Source organism: Staurois parvus, unplaced genomic scaffold (genome assembly GCF_062004578.1).
Source record: "Staurois parvus isolate SC_StPar_1 unplaced genomic scaffold, SC_StPar_1.0 ptg000183l, whole genome shotgun sequence".
NCBI lineage: Eukaryota > Metazoa > Chordata > Amphibia > Anura > Ranidae > Staurois > Staurois parvus.
This window is the reverse complement of record NW_028317979.1, coordinates 360,696-376,189: the sequence shown is the minus strand read 5'-3', so window position 1 is coordinate 376,189 and position 15,494 is coordinate 360,696. Positions and strand designations below refer to the sequence as shown.

Here is a 15,494-nt window from a genome sequence, read left to right as displayed (position 1 = left end):
CTTACTTTCATCAGTCCACAAAATGTTGCGCCATTTCTCTTTAGGCCAGTCAGTGTGCTCTTAGGCAAATTGTAACCTCTTCAGCACATGTCTATTTTTCAACAGTGGGACTTTGAGGGGGCTTCTTGCAGATAGCTTGGCTTCACATAGGCGTCTTCTAATTGTAACAGTACTCACAGGTAACTTTACACCTTCTTTGATCTTCCTGGAGCTGATTGTTGGCTGAGTCCTTGCCATTTTGGCTATTCTTCTATCCATTCGAATGGTAGTTTTTCGCTTTCTTCCACGTCTTTTAGGTTTTGGTTGCCATTTTAAAGCATTTGTGATCATTTTAGCTGAGCAGCCTATCATTTTCTGCACTTCTTTATATGTTTTCCCCTCTCCAATCAACTTTTTCATCAAGGTACGCTGTTCTTCTGAACAATGTCTGGAACGACCCATTTTCCTCAGAATTTCAGAGAGAAATGCACTGTAACCAGCATGTACAACATATGCTGCCTTCCTTCCTTAAATAAGGGCAATAATTTCCACCTGTTTTTCAAAGAATGAATGACCTCACTAATAGAACTCCACACTGCTATTATTTTGAACATGCCCCTTTCAATTAGTGATTCAATTACACAGAATCAGCAGCATGCATGTCATGACTGTTGGGTCTGTTGGATTTCTATTACTTTACTACACCTGCTAGTAAATTATTTGCCATGTAGAAATATAATTTCTACCAAAACCAGTGATTGATCAGGTTAGTGATGTCTGACTGCTATTATTTTGAACACAACTGTATATGCATTAGCCAGATGGCTAACAGGAATTACCTAATAATGGTACATAAACAGTAAAAAAATAATGTGATGGGGGCATTGCAAAGTTCTTTTTTCCCGGTGCCCAAAGTTGCACTTTAAGATGAATTGAATTATAATTGCTCTGTGTTTTTCATTTGATAAGCAGAAGAGATGCAATGTGTAAACTATCAATAAACCATCAATATCATAATTTTACTGTCAGTGTACACTGATGAAAGAACATTCTTACTGCCCCAAAACAATTTGACTTGTTAGTTTGAATAATGAACATTGTAATACATCAGCTTTTTTCATAAAGGTTTTATTGAACTTGAGAAATTGCAAATACAAGAACAAAAATAATCCAAAGGGTTTTGTTCAATAATGGAAAAACACAGGTGCACAGTGATGTTCAAACATACTCGAAAAGTATCAGAACTAATCACAATGGTCAGTAGCTGCAATTTTAGGTGAAGGCAGGAAGCAGGATACCCGAGGGAATAAATAAAATCAAATATGTAGAGTGCTTGTTGTCCATGAAACAGAAGTAGTATTACTGTACAGCATACAAACATTTAGTATGAGTTACCTACATGATGACTTTCCTGGCCATACTCAAACCAATTCTGGGACACCTTAAGAGGGCGGCATGTTAAGAGCTATAAAAATGCTATTAGCACATTAATTGAAAGGGCGGGGGAAGCCTCTATGTTAGAGTATTGGATATTCAAGTATGTTAGTGGCACCAACAGAAAAGAGAGACGGAAAACAAGAATTACAATGAATCACCTCCCCTGCACAATGTATTTCTATTATTTCCAACTCCAACACGCTGTACAAGTTCAGGGTGATGGCACAGTGTGGCGACAGTCTCCCACCCCACTATTTAATCTGATGCAGAGCACCACTATTGTGAAGGGATTTATTTCTAGAAGGTATGCAATGCTACTGGATACTTTTCTGTCTAACCATCCCTTGAAATTGGTGAAGTTGTGGGAGGAGGATCTGGGTCCTTTTGAGGTTGAGCAGTGCAAAGAAGCCCTAGAAATTACTCAGACAAGCTCCATGAATTTCACCCAAAGGCTCATGCAGATTTACATCTTGTTGCGGGCCCACTACACTCCACTTTAGACTGGGTGCTTTGCCAGATCCCACCTGAAATAAATATGAACGGGACCATGGAGATCGAATTCCCTTATTGTGGTGCTGTTCAAAACTGCACACATACTGGACGAGCATTGTGACCACCCTTAATGGGGTGTTCCACACCATTTTACTTGTTGAACTTAAATTATGTGTTTTGGGCATCCTGGATGAGCCACAAGTGGAATATTTCACTAGAGAAGCCACTACTAGAGACTTGTTCCAGGCCTGTAGGCTTATTCATATTCATTGGAAATCTCCTGACCAACCTACACATGCTGAATGGGTTACAAGTATGGGGGTGATACTCAAGTTGGAACACTTTATTAATCAACATAGGGGCTGCCCTGGTAAATTTGAGAAGATCTGGGGCACTTGGCAGGACATCCCAGATCTTAGCCCTACTGAGCTTATTATGGGCAGAATCTTGCTGTGAGATTGTATGCTTTGGATTTTCCTTTAGCACCTGCATGTCCTATTGTTTTAGCTACAACCTTACTATTGACATTGTTTGTGCATGTACTGTGAACTGGTTGCTCTGGATTGTTGTTACTTTTCTCCTGAACTTTTTTGTTCTTAATAAAATTGATCTTTTCTGAAGAAAAAAAAGGAATTAAAAAGAAGAATGAAAAAAGGGAAAGATAGGGATGTAAAGGGGAGTCAAAATCCCCTTCCTTCTTTGATTTCCTCCCTCCTTATCATGCCCAGGGAGTGATGTCTCTGATGTATATTGAACATGAGAGAGGTTAACATCAGCAGAAAGACCTCCAGATTTTAAGAAGGGCTCCTAGGGAATCCTCTTGGACTGCACACAGCTGCTGGTAGTCAATGGTGGTCTGGAAATGGAGCCAGCATGACCATATTGTTGTGAATTTTGTGAGTTTGCCATTAGATATGTGAATCAGCTCTTCCATCTCCATTATTTTGTTAACTCTAGCAATCCATTCCGAAATGGTCGGAACTTGTTTTGAGAGCCAATGCACAGGGATGCATAGTCTAGCTGCAATAACCATGTGCATCACTAAAGACTGAAGTAAGATTTGTGGGGTAAGCATTTATGATGCAGTAGGTACTAGAGCAGGGTATAATCTAGAGTGAAGGTAGAGACCTTGATGATGAGTCAGTGAACCTCAGGCCAAAAGAGATGGAACCTTGGACACGTCCACCAGAGGTGTAGCATCCTTCCTACCTCTGTATCACATCTCCAACACTTATTGGTGATGGTGGGAGAAAATTAATGTGACAAAGATGACTTCTAGTACTATCTAGATCTTATTTTCCTGATCTGTCACATTTAGCAAACATTTGTGGGCTAGAGTGTTTATCCTGGATATTTCAGACTTTACCATTAGCATGTATAGGAAACCTGTTTAAAGTGTTATGTTTTCATAGATTAGAAACTCTGAAAGATTTTTATTTCTGTCTGTGTCCCTGACTGGGAGATTCGCCCATCTACAGTGTTTGTCCTGATGACTGCCATTATTCAAACTCAAAGTGAGGAAAAATAAAAAACTAGAAAAGGAAAAGTGGAGAAAGCGGTAAGGATACTTGTGTCTTAAACTGGCCAAGCATATGTAGCACTACCCGCTTAGGAGTTGCTGAGTATTTGGATCCCCCTATAGTCCTGCACAGCCAGGCAACACGCATTTTTCACAGACTTGCATCCAGGAGTCAGTAACCAGTACTTGAGCTTGGGTTTTCTACATTTTTATTAGGGGAATTTCAACTTGGGTAAGATAAGGTGTGTATGGGATGCCCAATGGAACCGAGAAACCGAGGACAACCTCCTGGAACTATTTACAAGTCTCTACAGCAAAACAGGCTGTTTTGGAGAGCTAGCCAGCATCTCCTGTAGTACCACCCCCGACTCCAGATAAACTTCTCTTCTTTATCCAGCTGTCTGGAGGTATCCCTGAGCAGGGGATCCAGTGCCTGTCACTTTTAAGAAATAAGACAGTCCCAGGAGGTGGTTAATCTGGTTTCCCACCAGAGTGCTCGTTTCCCAGGGGGTGCATGCTTACTCACTCAGTCCTTCTCCTGTGCGGCTGGTGGGTTAGTGACTGCTACCAGGCCTTCTAGCTGGGCTGCCCCTTCCCTCCTACACAGGTGGTCCTGTGGGTCAGTGAGGGTCTGAGCTTTTTTCCTTCCAAGCTCCACTACCTGTAAGTGAGCACCTCTCCATCTGGGCCCCCTTCCCAGGCTCCTGCCTTCAGCCTCACATCCCCTCTGTCTTCCACCCGAATTCTCCTGCAGATGAGCAGGCTCGCTCACTTTTAAGGGTTGTCATGGCCCCTTGCCAAGCCTCCTGTTTGGGATTGGCCAGCATCCCTCAAAGGTGCAGATCAGTCCACCCACTGCTTCTAGACCTTTCTCCAAAGTTCTAGAGCAGGAAAAATTCCAGGACTGGTCTACAGAGCCTCTCAGCTCTGACCGTAATTTGACCCCTGCTATCACACCCAGGCTGCTACTTAGCCCTCCTCACTAACAATTTGAGTCTAGCTCCCCCTAGCTGATTAAGAGGGTGCTACACTTATAAGATTTCTCTCAGTCAGCAACTATTTTATACTGATAGCTGACATAGGATCTGGCTGTGCTATCTAGTAAGAGTATGGGCTGCTGCTCTACATTGAGAACTGATCGATCAAAGACTGCTGATTGCTCAGTTCTTGTGTCAGCTCAGCACAGTGCAATAACTGCCAGTCACCGCTCTCTCTCTCTCCATCATTTACTAAAGTGCTGTTCAGGAGAGTGGCTGGCCCAGGCTTTCAGCTGTGTGCTGAGAGGCTAAGCCAGATTGCCAGTCAGGCATCTAAGTGGGTCCATCGTCTTAACATTATTTTCTGGATCCCTGCAGAGCCTGCACCAGCTCTGTGATGTCAGTCAACAGCAAGATTTAACCGTCTAACTGCTACATCTGCAGGACAGCTTGTTCTGCTCAAAACCAACAGACTTACTGGCAGGATCACCAGATGAAAATATAGGAAGGAAAGCCTAAAAAAGAAAACTAATGCAGCCATCACATCTAAGAATTAGTAAGCTGCAATATAATAAATGTTTGCTTTGGGATTTAATACTGCTTTAACAGCCTCCCAAATGAGCCCTCACCCACCTTCAGGCCCCACAGTGTGGCCTGCTATGACTATTGTTGCACATACATATCTATGAGACCAACATTGCAGGTTCCCCGCTAGCTCTAAGACATAGAAATGAGTGATAACATGACCACTGATTGGTCAGTTTTTGGTCTTCACTGAGCAGAGAGGGGTGACTGTCAGTCAGTGCCCGCCTCTCTGACCCTCCAGCACTCCTTGGAGTGTCGGTCTGTGCAGGAAATGGGAACAGCTGGCTCAGGCTCTTAGCAGTAAAATTAGGCACTGAGCAGGCATCTGGGTGGATCCCGACAATATTGTCAGGATCCTTGCAGAGCCTGGAGCAGCTGTGACATCACATGACAGCAGGCTTTAGATGTATCAGCTGTCAGCTGAATCTGGGTCACAGGACAGCAGAAATAAGTGAACTTGTGTGACCCAGAAGAGCAGCATAGCCAAAAGAGCTTTACTATACTGCGCTTTGAAAATCAGTTGGCTCTGTTCTTGACTTCTCTCCCTCCCGGTCTCATCACAGGTTTCACCTCCAGTAACCTTGCTGACACTGAATTTAAAGTCTACACTTCCACCAGTACTGCTCACTATAACTAACTCAGTGTGTGTGGCAACAAATGCTGACTCGTACAGTTCACAATCACAACTGCACCTCCCTTGTTTGCATCACACAGCTTCACACCGGCCAAGGCAACTTAATATTCCTGAGCGAGCACTGCGCATGCGTGAGTGTCCCTGCGGTCCCCCGGTCCTCGGAGGACACATGCGCAGTGGTGACGGGAGCTCCATACCGTTCTGGTTACATGTACCCAGTTACCATAGAGGAGGAGCGCTGGGCAGAGCGGCGCGGTGAGTCACAGGCATTGCTTTAATACAGAGGAGCAGGAAGAGATGGGTCATATCTAAGGAGAGCCACTGGAAGCAGCTCGTTGAGCAGAGGGGGGGCTGGAGCTGGGCTCTGGAGAGGAGACATCACACGTCATCCCTGGAACCAGAATGAGCCAGGTACACCCCAGGACACGTGTGTGTGTGTGTGTGTGTATATGTATGTATGTATGTATGTATGTATGTATGTATGTGTGTCCCCTCACAGCCTGCCCTAGGAATGAATGAGTGATGGCACTCCAGCAGCCATTGTGTTTCTCCTCACACATGCTTCTACTACCACACCACAACTATGTAGACCAATGACAGCCCATAATATCTATTGCTAGAACTTCCATCACCCCCACATACTATTTCTATGTACAGCCCAAACTTGTTTTTTTTTTCTATTTTTTTTTTACTTATTAAATATTTTTTTGCTGGCTGTATCATTTGTGCGTCAGCGTAGTCAGGCAGGAGCTTTTTTTGTATGCGTATTTGTATGCACAGCTCGTAATACAGGAGCAAAATTGTGCGTTTCCTGTCCCCATAGACCTTAAAGAGTGCCATTATGGTCCATACAACAGAAAGTCAAAAATATTCAACCTTAAGGGGTCGCTTCTCACTGCTGCTGACACACACTATGGAGAGTGAAGTATATTCGCCCAAGAGAACAGCACTGTGAGAGTGTGGGAACACAATATTCACCTCCCAAGGAGGTATACATTTATTAATGCAGAGGAAGCCATAAGTAGGATGACAAATAGTGTAGTCTATGCCAGGATAGTGCGGTGGACCGTCCGCTCCTTGATGTACCCGAGCAGGGAAAGAAGCTTAGCAGCGGTGTGGCTGAGCCGGCCGGAGAACGTGGCGCACCGGATGTGACGTCACTACAACCTGGGTGAGACTTGACAAAGCACATACATGCGAAACGTGTTGTCACAGTTACAAGCACTGCTTGCGTCTCAAGGCCAGGATTCAGCTTCCGCCTTCACCAAGGTCGCGGTGACATCAGATCCGGAGCGCCGCCTTCCCTGGCCAGCTCAGCCACACCGCTGCTAAGCTTCTTTCCCTGCTTAGGTACACCGAGGAGCGGATGGTACACCGCACTATCCTGGCATAGACTACACTATTTGTCATCCTACTTATGGCTTCCTCTGCATTAATAAAGGTATACCTCCTTGGGAGATGAATATTGTGTTCCCACACTCTCACAGCGCTGTTCTCTTGGGCAGTATGCTCCACAGAAGCCTGACAGTGCTCAGGTGTGAATCAACCTGTTGAGAAGAATGGTGTTTGCCATTTTCAGAGCTGACCTGCTTTGGGGAATGGTGGGACAAAATGCCCAGGTGTGAATGGAAGCACGCTTCCTGTAAACACGTCAGGAGATGAGAGGGAATCTCTTTAAAGAAATCCCCATTGTAGTGTTGTTACAGGAACGATGTCCCCATCTGAGGATATTTCCTCACCTCTTGCTCTGGTGACAACTTGACATTTCTTGGTTTGCCATCACTTTCGGACTCGGGGACAGTGATCAGCAGGACATTAAAGGGGTGAATGATGGGGACACAGACCAATAAAAACTGGACAGGGGGTCCAACTTTTTTACTCTATTCAAACCCTAATCAAAAAAGAAAGTTTGCCTTTATATACACTTTTAAGTGATTGTAAAGGCTGAAGGTTTTTTTTACCTTCAGGCATTCTATGTATGAAGGTATAAAAAAACTTGTGTGCAGCTACCCCCAGCCCCCCTTATACTTACCTGAGCTTGATCCTGATCCAGTGATGTTCATGAAAGCAGTGGCACTCCTGGCTCTCTTCCTCCACATTGGCTCAAAGACAGCAGTGGGAGCCATTGGCTGTCATTCACAGCCAGTGAGGAGCGTGTGGGGCTGTGCCACGCTCTGTGTGTCTATGGACACACAGAGAAAGTTTGGTAGTGAGCCCTAGAGCAAGTGACTTGTTATGGGGGCACACAGCAGGGGGAGAAGGAGGAATGCCAGTGGGGGACCCGAGAAGAGGAGGTTCAGGGCTGCTCTGTTGAAAACCATCACAGAGAGCAGGTAAGTATGACATGTTTGTTATTAGAAAGAAAAAACCGCAAAAGAAAAACCATGTACCTTTAATATCACTTTTAAGTGCCCATTTGTGTGTAGAGTTGCATTTTGAAGTGTTAGGCAGGGTTTTGTCATGTGTTATTGTGTATTTTTTCCATAGATTGACATGAATGTTGACACATTTTAAAGATTTTTTGAATTTAGAATTCAGAGTAGGTTTATGAGCATTGAGCAAGACTTTTAAAAGTGTAATACCTTTTGCCAATGCATCAATGCAATGCAGAACAAATGTAGAATTTTTCTTAAAAGGTGCTGCACACCCAGGGGCGGACTGACCACTTGGAAACTTGGGCACTGCCCGAGGGCCCAGGGTCAGTAGGGGGCCCCATGAGATGCCCCTGGCACCTTTTTCATAGGCTTTTTTGAGTTTGGGCAAGGACACAGGGGCCCCATGAGTTGTCAGTCCGCCCCTGTGCACACCCATGCTGAGATGGGAATAGACCCAATCTCTGTTAGGCTAAGTTCACACTAGCTTTGTTAACAGACGTTTTGCAGGATTTTGAGGGGCAATTTTTATTGCTCTTCAAACGCCTATGAAAATTATACACATGGCAGCACACAGTGCTGTTCACACTGAAGCGTTAGCGTCAGGTCTCTGTAAAATTTACACCGTGCCGAGTCAAGAGGAGTTGAAGCCTCCCATTCAAGTCTACGGTGATGCTCCTCAAACGCCTGGTAAGCATTTGCGAGGCGTTTGTGGAGCATTAATACCATTAACTTCATTATAGGCGTTTGTGGTGCGGTTTTAACGCTTGGAAAACGTCTCAAATGCCTCAAAAATGCGCAGTGGGCGTTTGACAGACATTAGGGAAGAGTTATAAATTAGTCAAGTGTGAACAAGCCCTTATGGGTAGTGCGTATTTTAAAACATGACCGTGTAAATGGGCCTGTAGTGAGTTCTTACCTTTTTTAATTAACACTCATCATATAGTCATACATGGAGGACATTCCCAGCACAATGTATAAAGAGTGAATAGGACATTGTTTAGAATTTCAATTTGCTTCTACACAACGTAGGATGTGGGCTTTCATCATGGCCAGATATTTATACGAGCTCATTTACAGTACACTGGAATCTGAGCTGCTTTTCTATCCCATAAACATTGTTGCAAAAGTAACAATTTGGATGCAAAACATTTCCTCCTGAAAGCATACTGAATTTTCTTTGGTTCTGGGTCTGACACATCTCTACCTAATCCCTTAAACTGGGAACTACAGGATGGTCCGCTAAAAAGCCAGAAAATGTATTTTGAAACACCAAATAAAGCAGAGTATTTGACAAAATCATGAGAAAAAAAAATGTATCATGTTTGCATCTTTTTAACCCCTTGCCTACCTGGCACTTTCACCCCCTTCCTGCCCAGGGCAATTTTCAGATTTCAGTGCTTTCACACTTTGAATGACAATTCCGTGCTCTTGCAACACTGTACCCATGTGACATTTTTATCATCTTTATCACATAAATAGAGCTTTCTTTTGATGGTATTTAATCAACACTGGGGTTTTTATTTTTTGATAAAAAAAGACCAAAAATTTGGTAAAAGTTTTTTTTCTGTTATAAAATTTAGCAAACAGGTCATTTTTCTCCTTCCCTGATGTGCGCTGATGAGGCTGCATTGATAGGTGTCACCAGGGTGGATTTGATATAAATCACTAGTGAAAAGGCTTGATTTTTTTTAAGAGCAACTGTCATCTCTGTCCCGCATTTACTTTAATGGGATGGCTGGTGATGCAGCAGCAGTGACACAACAAGGTGAAGGAAGCAGCAGCAGCAGCAGCAGCAGCAGGTGATTGGATGCCCGCTAACAGGGTCTGCCATGATGGATCTAAAATAACAGGTACTCTTTAAATGTAAGGAAACTGACTCGTTCTTTCTGGCAGTTACAATCTTTAATATTTGCGAACCAAATGAAGGGTTCCTTTTTAGAATAATAAGCTGTGCGGTTAGTAAAACAGCGATATCTGAACCTATTGTAGGTTAATAAGTTAATTACACATAGTTGGAGCATTACTCAAATTCTTTTATTTTGTGTTTTTTCTCATGGTTACTGTAAAATTGTGTGAAGACATCAATGCAGTGCATGTTATCTCAGCTTGCAGAGCATGGATTCATTGAATGAGTTTACTAAAAATGTAAATATTGCAGAATATACAGCATCATGCTACATAACTAAGCTCCATTTCATGCTGAATAAACTAAATTATTAATGTATCTTAACTAGCTGCCGACCGCAGATAGCCGAATGACGGCTGCACTGCAGCCGGCCAGTTCTGAGTGGACGTCATATGACGTCCTCCCAGAACGCGCTCTCCTTCGCGCCCCAGGGGGCGTGCACCCGGCGATCTCCGTGATCGCTGTGTCCTACGGACACAGCTGATTACGTGATGTGTTAAAAGGCCAATCACAGCGGCCTTTTACCACGTGATCAGCGGTGTCCAATGACACGCTGATCACAGGGAAATGCAAGTGCCGGTTCTCGGCTGCACTTTCCTCACGCTGTCAGATCGTGAGGAAAGTATTGCCGAGAACCGGCAGTTGTCAGAGCGGGGATCGGCACCGATCATCAGGGCACTGATGATCAGTGCCCTGATGATCGGTGCCCAGCAGTGCCACCCACAAGTTCCGCCCAGCAGTGCGCCCACTAGCTCCGCCCACCTGTGCCCAGCAGTGCACCCACCTGTGCCACTCTGCAGTGTCCCACACCAGTGCCACCCACCAGTGCCACCCACCAGTGCCACCCACCAGTGCCACCCACCAGTGCCACCCACCTGTGCCCACCCACCAGTGCTGCCCACCAGTGCCACCCACCAGTGCAGCCCAGCAGTGCTGCCAGTCAGTGCCACCAGTCAGTGCCCAGGGGTTGTGCCAGTCAGTGCCGCCAGTCAGTGCCCAGCAGTGATGCCAGTCAGTGCCGTCTATCAGTACCCATCATCAGTGTCACCTATCAGCGCCGCCTATCAGTGCTGCATATTAGTGCCGCCTATCCGTGACACCTCATTAGTACTGTCTATCAGTGCCGCCTATCCGTGCCACCTCATTAGAACTGCCTATCAGTGCCCTTTAGTGCTGCCTATCAGTGCCCATCAGTGCTGCCTATCAGTGCCCATCAGTGCTGCCTTATCAAAGCACATCAGTGAAGGAGAAAAAATACCTGTTTGAAAAATTTTATAATAGAAACAAAGAAACTTTTTTTTTTTTTTCAAATTTTTTGCACCTTTTTTATTTATAGCGCAAAAAGTAAAGCGCCCAGTGGCGATTAAATACCACCAAAAGAAAGCTCTATTTGTGAGAAAAAAATGATCAAAATTTCATTTGGGTACAATGTTGCATGACCGCGCAATTGTCAATCAAAGTGCGGCAGCGCTGAAAGCTGAAAATTGGCCTGGTAAATAAGGGGGTATAAGTGCCTGGTAGGCAAGTGGTTAAATAGAAAACTATCTCTAGATAGCTTTTTACTCCAAAAGCATTTTATTAAAATAAATTTGATAAAAATAAAAAAAAATCTGATGTAAATTTGAAAAAAAATCACTTTTTTTTTTTTTTTTTAAATCTATTTTTATCCACCCTGGGTGGCACTGATAGGCCTCACTGACTGGCAGGACTGATGGCCACTGGTTAGCAGCACTGATGGACACTGTTGGGGCTGCACTGATAATCAGTGCCCTGATTATCATTGTAGATGTCCCCTTTCACACTTGCTGGTTAGCGGCTCTCCTCTCCTCATGCTATGACAGTGTGAGGAAAGTGCTGCTGTTAACCGGCAACTGTGTCTACATCATGATCAACTGTGTCATTGGACACAGCTGATCACATGGTAAAGGGCTGCTGTGATTGGCTCTTTACCGTCAGTAGATGGTCTCCCAGAACTGGACGACCACCCAAAAGCAAACATTTATTATTATTATTATTATTATTATAATATATTGCGGCTTACCAATTCTAAGACTTGTTTTACTGCATTTGTTTTGTTTTGTTTTTTTTGTTTTTTTAGGCTTTCTTTCCTTTATTTTCCCCTGGTGATCTAACCAGTAAGTTTGTTGTTTTTGAACAGAAAAAGCTCTCCTGCAGCTAGGTCGAGACAAACCATTTACCACCGACAGGGGTGTGTACAATGATCAGCTTTTTTTTATTCATGTAAAAGCTTTTATTCCCCTACATGGCCAGATCACCAGGCAAAAACAGAGGGAAAAAAGCCTAGGAAAAGTAAACTGATGTATACATCTCATCTAATGGTTGGTAAGCTGCAATATATAAAATTTTTGGGTTTAATACCAATATAAGGACTTGTGACTTGACCTGCAGTTGGGGTGTTAAAATGTACAGTTGAGCTGTATTTTTAGGGCTCTCCACTCCCCCCCCCCTGCTGCTGAGGCAGTGGACATGGGTATACAAACGCCACAGTAGCAATGCTTTGTTTCACACCCATGACAATTCCGACGCATTTGGCAAGTGGTACTGATGCATTTACAGGGTTAGAAAAGGCATTGAGAAGGCAAACATTCGCCTCCTCATCACCTGTCAAACACTTCTGAAAAGCATTTTGAACACAGGTTGCTTGTCAAAGGCACAACAGTTGAGACGTAAGTCTAAACTTATCCTTAGCTCTGGTTCACACTGAATCTGACTTTGAAATTGCGCTACTTCACTTGAAGTCATGCAAATTCAAATCCACAGGTCAGTGCGATTTCAGGTGTGACTTGCCTGACATTTGTGCGACTTCATGCACAGATGTCTATGCAAGTTGCACCTGAAATCACAAAAAATAGTGCATGAAACTTTTTTCAAATCAGTGCGGCTTCGCATAGTCGGAGTCTCACAGAATTGAACGGTTCCATAGCTGACAATAGTGTGGGACTTGTCATGCAATTTGGAACGGTCAAATAGCATGACAAGTTGCACCAGTGTGAACCAGGGCTTAGTGTCATACTAAATCAGTAATGATATTCCAGCTAACTAATAATAATAATAATTGTTATTGTAATTAATCACATATCCGCATAATATATGAACAGTTGTAAATATAACAAAATATAATGGTAGCACTGGGAATCTTGGTTTGAATCCTGGTCAGGACAATACCTGCATGGAGTTTAGATGTCCTCCCTGTATTTGTATGGGTTTCCTCCAACATGCCAAAGACGTGCTGGTAGGGTTATTGGCTCCTGTCTATGTTGGCCCCATTATGTGTATGAGATGGGGACCTTGGATTGTGAGCTTCTTGTGGGCAGGGACTGATGTGAATGTACAGTATGTAAAATGCTGCATAAATTGTCAGCGCTATATAAATACCTGTAATAATAACACAATTTAATAGTGTAGAAATCTCATAGACCTCAAACAGAAACTAGATGGGTCCTCTAAAGAGCAAAACTCCTTCCAAAGTTTCATGCACAAGGTCTCAGAGGGCCATACACTGTAAATATCAGCCGTACTTCTGTTCCGGGGGGTCACAGATGCTTACGTACAGCTGCCTCTACAATGCGGTGATGGAGACGGTGCAGATGTATTCTGGTAAATACAGATCTGAGGGTGTACGTATGCACAGGTATGGATGTACACTGTGGACATGGACATCAGTACCTGGATGTACATATGTATACACTTGGATATGCATTTACAAGCGTACAGCCACATTCTGATGTTGATTTGTGCAGGCGGCTGTATGCGACACCTGTGACCCCTGGACACAGAAACACAACCACTTATTTAAAGTGTATGGCCCTAAATGTTGCTGAGTTTAGGAAGCTTTCAGCACGGTGGAGATCACTTCTTGTTTTGGATGTTTTTCTTTGCAGATTGGCTTCAAATGGAAGTGTCTCATTTCCCCTGTGTTGAAGTGGCAGATAAGTGATAGCTCTGAGCACATGGTGTTCAGTATGTGTTAGTAGTGCTGACTTCCTTCAGTGGTTCTGACTGTAGATCAGTTTTCCCAAACCTGTCCTCATTGACTAAGAGGTCATATTTTCCAGACACTTTGTAGAATCAGAGATTAAATGATTATCTTCGTGCTTTTAAACTGCTGCAGAGTAAAAGTTTGAAAACAATATAGGGTTATGTTAGGTTTGCATTGCTGTTTGTGTCCTGTTGGGCAGATTTCACCCTCTTATTTTTCCTGGGGACTGGAATTGAGGAAAAATCTAAATTTTGAGATGTCACTGTTGCAGGATCGTTCCACTGACATATATTTAAAGATTTCAAGGTATGGATATTTTTACATAGTTACATTCCAAGGGTTTTGTGTGCTTCTTGCAGCCTGTCAAAGTCTATGATGGCTGAAATATTTGATGCACAGAGCTAAACGTGCAGTGTGCATGAGGCCTAAAACTGTTAAAATACATGTAGGTATATGTTTGATGGCCGAGAGTCGTCTAATTCCTGCTATTTTTGTTTGGGAAAATAGTTTGTTAGGATAAGTTGATTTGGATGTCATAATTTTAAAAGCAGTCCAGATACTGACTTTAAAGGACATAGTGGGGTTTTTCATACTATGTATGTTTACACATGATGGCAAGAGCTAAACAATTCTCCACCATTCAACATTCCCACTTTAAGACAAGGTCCACACTATTGCAGGTGGTTGCAAAGTGCGCTACTCTTTAGAGACGCGCGGAGCTGTCATTTATTCTTAATGGCATCCCACGCATTTTAAATTGCAGTTTGTGTATGGGAGCCACTGGGAAATCCCATGGTGTTAAAGCACCATGCAATTTTTTTTTTCTGGCTGCAGGAACTTTAAAACATTTAAAAATGCTGCAGGAACTTTATTCTTGAGTGAAACGCAGGCACAGTAGCTTATTCAAATGACTGGAAAACACACTCACAACAGTGTGAAGCTAGCCTAATGTAGAACTTTTTTTTTTTTCATAAGTTATAACCCCTGCCAGATTTTTTTTTTCTTTCTGCCATCTGTGTCCTATTTTGGAGATTTCCTTGTACTTCATGCCCCACAGCAAAACAGGAAGTGAGAGGAAATCTCTGCAAATTAAGGAAATCCCTTGGGGACCCCTCGTCACCAGAACCCCATTAGAAGATTTCCCATCTATTACTTTTCTGGGAACAACGCAAAATTAGGGGTTTTCATTTACTTTCAATAATAATGGTAAACAGAACAAATAGGGTAAATCTCCCTAACGGGGGCACAAACAGCAAAAACACAACTGACAGGGTTCCTAATCCCTCTCCACTCCATCCAAAAAAAAAATAGCCTTTAGTTATACTTTAAGGAAAACAGTGCCAAAAACTCAGATATGTGATCACTTTAAAGGATTTGAGCATGTTACTCATTGCACAAAACCTTTGCAACCACTATAAGGAGCAGCAGTAACTCGCTAACATATTCACTATCTCTTCTGACAAATATAATTCTATGTCCGTTCCCCTTTTTAAGAAAACAAAACTCTCAAAAAATGAAGTGAAATTACACATGATTTACAAATTTCCTTCAATTTAGCTAAACAATGCCAAAAAAGTGCTTGGAATTAGA

The 15,494-nt window shown here is 43.2% G+C and overlaps 1 protein-coding gene across 2 annotated transcripts in view; it reads left to right on the top strand.

The window, feature by feature from the left end:
* The first annotated feature begins 5,785 nt into the window (after positions 1-5,785).
* The window catches only part of SOAT1 (sterol O-acyltransferase 1), a 76,435-nt gene continuing 66,726 nt past the window's right edge, over positions 5,786-15,494 (top strand). Inside the window, exon 1 of one of the 2 annotated variants that reach the window (XM_089677265.1) lies at positions 5,786-5,878. Coding sequence is in view for 1 of the 2 variants with exons in the window: in XM_089677264.1 (XP_089533390.1) it covers positions 6,026-6,034 (9 nt within the window). In the remaining variant the exon portion in view is untranslated. Of the gene's footprint in view, positions 6,035-15,494 lie in introns of both variants that reach the window. The other variant, XM_089677264.1, reaches the window with a different exon arrangement.